This window comes from Solanum pennellii, chromosome 8, assembly GCF_001406875.1.
Source record: "Solanum pennellii chromosome 8, SPENNV200".
In the NCBI taxonomy this organism is placed as follows: Eukaryota; Viridiplantae; Streptophyta; class Magnoliopsida; order Solanales; family Solanaceae; genus Solanum; species Solanum pennellii.
This window is the reverse complement of record NC_028644.1, coordinates 61794256-61801635: the sequence shown is the minus strand read 5'-3', so window position 1 is coordinate 61801635 and position 7380 is coordinate 61794256. Positions and strand designations below refer to the sequence as shown.

The following is a 7380-nucleotide window of genomic DNA, read 5'->3' as shown; positions in this document are numbered from 1 at the left end:
TCTCTTCCCCCTCTCGCTCGCCTCGCTCTTCTCTCTCTCTCTCTCTCTCTCTCTCACACACACACACACACACACAATCTCGCTCGTCATTCTATCCTAACATAGAGAACATATACATATACAAATATAATATTTACTATGGAGATTTTGATTTGTATCACTCTTGAAATATCTAAGGGGTTCTAGAATTTTCGATAAGCCTCTCTGTAACTCTAGATTTTCTCCCCTATTTCGATGCCGAATTTGAAAAGCAAAGTGGCTGAACATGACACGTTGCACTAAAATAGTAGCCGACAAAATTCAACAGGTGTTTTTCACTAACCGAAGAAGTTTAAAGAGTTACCTAAAACATTTCTAACAGAAAAGAATCAATACGATATGCATATACCAGAAAAACAAAAGATGAACATCAAAGTTGATTTATCTCATTAAACCGTTTGTATAAGATTAAGTTTGAAACAAATAAAGATATATGTTTTGGCGACAATAGTTGAATTAACAACGATTATATCCCTAGAAGAATAACGAACAACTGCATTCTTCCTACATTTGTTCTGTCTTTTGCCTTTGCCATCCATCTGACTTTACTTCAACTCCAATTTTCTCGCAAAGAACTCTTATGCCTAATTATTTGATGCTTAATAGTTCTGAAGTACATTTCATTATCAATATCCATAACATCAGCTGGATCTTGATTAAAAAGACAAGAAGAATTTTCTTTAGAAAATCTAATGACAGACAATATAGTTGCAGGGGTATAATAGTTCTCTATATCTAATGTTTTGGAAATATTATCATCGTGGATCATATCAGAATTTCTAGTAGTGTGTAGAATGCCACTTGATAATGTAGAGTGCTGCAATTTTCTTCAACCAAGATTTTCAATTCTTCTATTGGGGTTTCAAGAGATACACTTCGATTTGTAAAATCAATCGTCTTTTATTTATGTAAGAAAAAGTAAATGCACAAATATTATGAAAATACGGAGAATTCAAGTTTACAAATATGTTGTCCGGAGCTTTGAAATTTTAGTAAAACCTCTCATATAAATATCAGAGGATTCCTTCAATTGATGATGAAACAAGAATGATCCATTGTAGATACAAAGATTTTCATGCGATTGGTGGATGTTGTAAAGGTTAAAAGGTCTTTTTTGATATCTAGACAATTGTGTTGCTAACATGCCCTCATTATAAAAAAGATTGAAAGACTTCATACCTTTGATGGTCTCATCCTCAACTCCCATTGATTTCGTACTTTTAAGATCACTTATAGTATTTCCTTTTTGAACTAAGCCGATAACAACTTTTTCAATTTTATGATTTTTATGTTGAAAATTCGTGTTCTGCATAATAGAAAATTTATCATGACTTGATATTTCAACATTGTAGGACCCCATTTCGTGGGGATAGGAAATGACACTTCCAGTGAATTTGAAAGTTTGGTTGTTCGGTCCTTAACTTGTGTTGTTACAATATCACTTCTAAGCAATCCATCATTAACATAAGATTGATTAAAATTGGTTGATCCTGAATTTCTTGATGGAAATACTCCTTGGGTTTAAGGATAATTCTTTCATGCCAATTTGTGAACACCCTAATATTACATGTTGATGGCATATAATTTGATGCTATTTTTTCTGTAACCTTTAAAGGCCGTTGATTTTTTTGTAGTATTGAGCTATGATTGGGTTGATGAAATTGGATTTTGAATAATTCCTTTCATGTCAATTTTTGAACATCCTCATATATATTACATGTTGGTGAAATATAAGTTGATCCTCATATTACATGTTAGTGAAATATAAGTTGATCCTCATATTACATGTTGATGAGATATAAGTTAATACTTTTTTCTGTAACCTTTAGACGTCATTTATTTCTTTGTGATAGTGAGATGTGATGAAACTATTTCTCTTGTATTTATCTTGTATTGCTTTGTGGAAGATTACTTACACTTTTTTGGATGATTTTGCAAATGGAAAGCTCTCTATTTATACTATTTCCTAAGGTATTAGTGTAAATAACAATTACTTTACAAGTACCTACAATATTTACACTTTAGTTCACATTCTAGAATTTTCTACAATTCTAGGAAATTCCCAAGTTTTTTTGAAAGATCTAAGGGGTTCTAGAGTTCTCCATAAGTCTCTCTGTAATTTTAGATTGTTCTCCCCTATTTTGTTGCCGAATTTGAGAAGCAAAGTGGTGAGACATGACACTTTGCACTAAAATAGTTGCGGGCAAAATTCAACAAGTATTTTTCACTAACCAAAGAATTTAAAGAGTCACCTAAAACATTTCTAACAGAAAAGAATCAATGCATTATGCATAACCAAAAAAACACAAAAGATAATCATCAAAGTTGATTTGTCTCATTAAACCGTTATATAAGGTTAAATTCGAAACATGCAAATATATATGTTTTGATGACAATAGTTGAATTGATAACTATTATCTCTAGAAGAATTAATATTTCAAATGAACAACTGACACTCCTCCCAATTGGCACTCTCCCCTGCCTATCCTTTCTTCTTTGCCTCTCTCATTCATCCGACTTTACTTCAATCCTAGTTTTCTCGCAAAGCACTCTTGTTGCGAGTTGTTTGATCCTCAGTAGTTCTGAAATACCTTTCATCATCAGCATCCGCAATATCACCAGGACTTTGATTAAAAAGACAAGGAGGATTCTCTTTAGAAATTCTAATGACAGGCAATATAGTTGCAGGGGTGTAAGAGCTCCTCATGTCTAATGTTTTAGAAATATTATCATTCTGCATCATATTAATTTTTGAACCAGAACTTCTAGTAGTGTGCAGAATGCCACTTGAAGATGTAGACTGTTGTAATTCTCTTATGTCAAGTTTTTCAAGTGCATGAGCCTTTCTTTTCTTCTGTTGGGGTCCAAGAGTTATGCTTTGATCTGTAAAATTAACCATCTTTTATTTGTCTGAGACAATAGCAAATGCACAAATTATATGAAAATGTGAAGAATTCAAATTTACCCTTAGAGCAAGAAACATGTTGTCGAGAGCTTTGAATTTCAGGAACATTACTCGTATGAAAACCAGAGGATTCCTTCAACCGATGATGAGGCAAGAATGATCCATTGTAGAGAAAAGGTGGGTGGATGTTGCAAGGGGTAAAAGGTCTTTTTTGTGTTGCTAACATTCCCTCATTGGAGAAAATATTCAAAGACCTCAAACCTTTGATGCTCTTGTCCTTATCTCTCATTGAATTCGTACTTTTAAGGTCACTTATAGTCTTTCCTTTTTGAACTGGGCTAATAACAACTTTTCCAAATTTATGATTTTCAGCTAGATGGTAAGGTTGAAAAGTTGTGTCCTGCGCAATAGGAAATTTCATAGGACTTGATATTTCAACATTGTGCGACCCCCATCTGGGGGTAACAGGAGAAGAAACTTGCACTGAATTTGAAAGTTGTGTTGTTTGATCCTTCACTTGTATGGTTGAAGTATTACTTCTGAGCAATCCATCACTAGCATAAGATGTATTCAAATTGGTTGATCCTAAATTTCCCCATGGAAATACTCCATTTTGGGTTTGGGGAAAATTCACTTTATGCCAATTACTGAATATCCTCGTATTAGTTGGTGGTGGCATATAAGTTGATGCTTTTTTTTCTGAAAACTTTAAAGGTTGTTGATTTATTTGTAGTATTGAGTTATAATTCAGGCCAATGATTGAGTTGATGTTGATGAAACTATTTTTCCTGGATTGATCTAATTGAACCAAATTTGATTGTCTTCCAGTCGAAATTACTTCTTTCAGTAAAGATCCACTTGATCCAACCCCATTGACCTTGAGAGGCTCACAACTTTTACTGTCCTTCAGTATAGTCGGCCAATATGGAATGTTATTTCTTTGAGTTGGGTCATTATTAACATGTTTTTGAGCATTTGTGAAGCTTCTTAGAGTTTGACGTAACTTGTCTTGATATCCATTTTCTGAGGGAGAAACCGCCATCCTCTTACCCTTATCCATAGGTGATGCACCTCTATTTAGCTCCATGGGCATATTATTCACTGAAATTAGTTTAGCGTTCATAGAACTTCTTCCCTCATTGAATTTTCCACTCAACAATTCGGTCATCAATCGCACTTTTTGAGTTTTATGACACTTTGCAACATTTGCAACATCTTCCTGCAAATCCCACCTACTATGTTTTCTTAGATTTGCATCACCTCCTTTTGATGTTTGATCAATTCCCTTTCTCAATCTAAGAGAAGGTGATCCAATTTTGTCTCCTGCACTTCCATCGACTCCATCTTGGGAAGGAAGTTGCTTTGAGGGGTTACTGCTTAATTCAAAAGGTGAATATATAGTAATGTCTTTCTTTTACATCTCAGCAACATATTGATAGTATTGCAAAGAAATTGACTAATAAATATATTGATTTATTTCCTTTCCAATCTAAAGAGGAGTTAATTTCTCCACTAATCACTCAACCATTAGTTTTTTCTCCAAAATAAGTCACTTTTTATTGAAAAGAAAAAGGAAAATGATTTTCTGAAGTAGTAATTATTAGTATAGTGAAGTAATTATATGAGAAATCAACCCTGAAGAGAAAATTAATTTTTTTTTCACAATTTATTATCTAGACATGAATATCAATGTAGGGATAAAGGAAGATGATAATGTGCTCACTAGTATCATGAAGAGAGTAGTATGTCACAAGAAAGATTTTCGATGACTTAATTATGCGAACAGAAAGGGTAAAAAAACTAATTTAGTGTAAAAAAAATAACAAAAGAGACTAACCGTATCGAAAGATGCTGACTTTCCCTACCATTCATTCTTACTGGCAATGGAAGATTAAGATCAATAGGTGAATCACTTGCATCATGAGTACCTCCTTCACTTGATGTCTCCATCTAACTCAAAGAACAAATGCATAAAATCCAATTATAATCATACTTTAATATGTACAATAAATGATGTTTGTATCATAATTCAAACATATCATTAATGATATATATAGATTAGCATGTGTTTCATTTTAAGCTTTTCTAAATTCAAAAATTATATGATACAAATTTAATGCAATAGTAATGATATGATTAGTACACATTTCATTTTAGTGAATTGAGTTTGAAAGTCTTTAATGAATCTTAATTCTCATTCAATCAACAAGCGTTACAACCATACAAATGCCTGAACAAGATAAATGAACCTTTAAAATGAACAATATAAACATATGTCAATTAATTTCAAGGTAGTTTAGAGTTTTCTAAGTAAATTCATTAAAATTGATAAGTTAAAAAAAAAATTCATAATTTTTTTTTCAAAATTCACATAAAAATCATCATCGCACAAAAATTCATATCGGATCTAAGCAAAAGTTATTTATGATAAACCCCATAGACGATAAAATCAAAGCTTGAACAAAAATTAAATTAAATTCATAGGTATAACAAAACCTAAAAAAGGAAGTATACAAAAAATAATTCATAAACCAACCACATGACTTGTGACAATTATTTTCAAGCTAATTAAGTGTTTTTAAAAGCAAATTAACTTAACTTGAATAGGTAAAAATGGAAAAAGCTTTACAAAAAAATAAATAAATTAAAATTCACATAAAAAAACATTATAACTAAATCACGCACCACTAAATTCATATAAAAAATTAAAAAATCCATCCACAAAAATTCAAATGTCGAATTAGGATTTTCCATGGCTCCGATGATTTTAATAAATTCAAAGAATAATTTCACAAATTGAAAAAATTAAAAAATATTTTTACTAGAACCACAGTAAAATGAAACAAAAAAACACAAAACTGGAGAAAGAAAACAATCAGAGATGAAGAGGAAAAAAATCATACCTTTCACCCAAATCAAAATCTGAGATTAGAACACCCAAAAATGGATCTTGGATTAAATCAAACGGAATTTAAGATTAGATTAAAGAGAAACCCTAATTTTAAGAAGAACTCAAATTCTAGAGAGAGAGAGAGAAATACTTTTAAGGATAAATATAATATGAAATTAAAAGGCACAAAGAAGATATTTATATAGAAAAAATGAAGTGTTAAGACATTAAATATTTTGTTCCTTTTTATATATAAAATTGCTTGCATTTAATTCTTTACAAAAATTTGACCAAAACAATCCTCATCCAATCAGGAGAAGCCACGTCACTCACTAACTGACAAAACCCTAGTCAAAAAATAGTATAGTGGTATGAGACACGTGCAGAAGTTTCTTTTAATAAGAAAATAAGGAATAAAACTCCTAAATATATGCGGCCGTTGTAAGCAAAATGAAAAAGAAAAAAATAATATTATGAAAAAAATAACCCTAATCTTTAATAATGGGAAGGTAAATGAAAATCAATAAACAGAAAAGGAAAAAAATAATTACTGATTTGATAAAAAGAATAGTAGAAGATATAAGTGGGGCACTCTTTAAAATATAGAAAAAACAATAATAATAATAATAATAGCGATAAATTATTTATGATAATAAGAATCCAATATTTGTGTAATTATGATTTCTCCTTAAATTATATTATATTATTATAGCAACTTGTTCATTTTTTTTCTAATAATATCTTTCCCAGATTTATGTACATTTTCTTTTTATAAAATAAGAGGGGTTTATATCATGTATATATACTTGTTACGATCTCAATGATCGTGAGAGGTCTCACTCTAAATTTTAGTACGAGAATCAATTATTCCAGCCAATAGTTAACAAACAAACAATTAAAATAGTAGTCTCATTAATTAAAGTCAATATTCACAAGCGTTGATGGAAAATGTGCAGAAATAATTTTCCTAGAATATGAAAGTCTGTGTACCAAAACATCTAATGTAGCCTAGAATATAGAGATGTAATCTGAAAATAGAAAAAATCCAAGTCCGAACAATGGATTTGAGAAAAAAAAATATGATCTATGGGCAGTCCAAAAGAAGCAAATCACCTTTAGAATCAGGAAACATGAAAATCACAATTGAGATCACACAACAATAATCGAAATATATCATGTACTTGACAAAAAAAAAGTGCAATATCAATACTAAAAAAAAAAGTATCGATAGGATCATAAACCAACCCCAAATATATGAAATATGAACAAATAATTCATCACCCTCACAAAGCAACCACGACAAAATATGTCCAACATTGTCACAGATAAATAAATTTGGTTCACTCATACAATTACCTACAAAATAATCAACATAAATTAGGTACGATACACGAACCAACCAATATCAATTATATATTAATACACTCAAATTACACCTCTAAAAAAAGTATAAAGCGATTATATTGTTGCCCAAATAAAGAACCTAACAAAAGTTAGGATCGATCCCATGAGGAGTACCATTCAAACTTAGGTTAATTGTTACTTG

The 7380-nt window shown here is 30.8% G+C and overlaps 1 protein-coding gene and 1 pseudogene across 1 annotated transcript; both read right to left on the bottom strand.

Moving 5' to 3' along the window:
* Positions 1 to 589: 589 nt before the first annotated feature.
* LOC114078448 lies at positions 590 to 1875 on the bottom strand (annotated as a pseudogene).
* A 535-nt stretch (positions 1876 to 2410) lies between these two features.
* LOC107028193 lies at positions 2411 to 5976 on the bottom strand. Its single transcript, XM_015229237.2, has 4 exons — positions 5848 to 5976; positions 4782 to 4894; positions 3005 to 4317; positions 2411 to 2922 (listed from the first exon to the last, which is right to left on the bottom strand). Exons 2-4 carry the CDS (start codon positions 4892 to 4894, stop codon positions 2570 to 2572), a joined length of 1779 nt encoding a protein of 592 aa, XP_015084723.1. The 5' UTR covers positions 5848 to 5976; the 3' UTR covers positions 2411 to 2569.
* Between the last annotated feature and the right edge of the window lie 1404 nt (positions 5977 to 7380).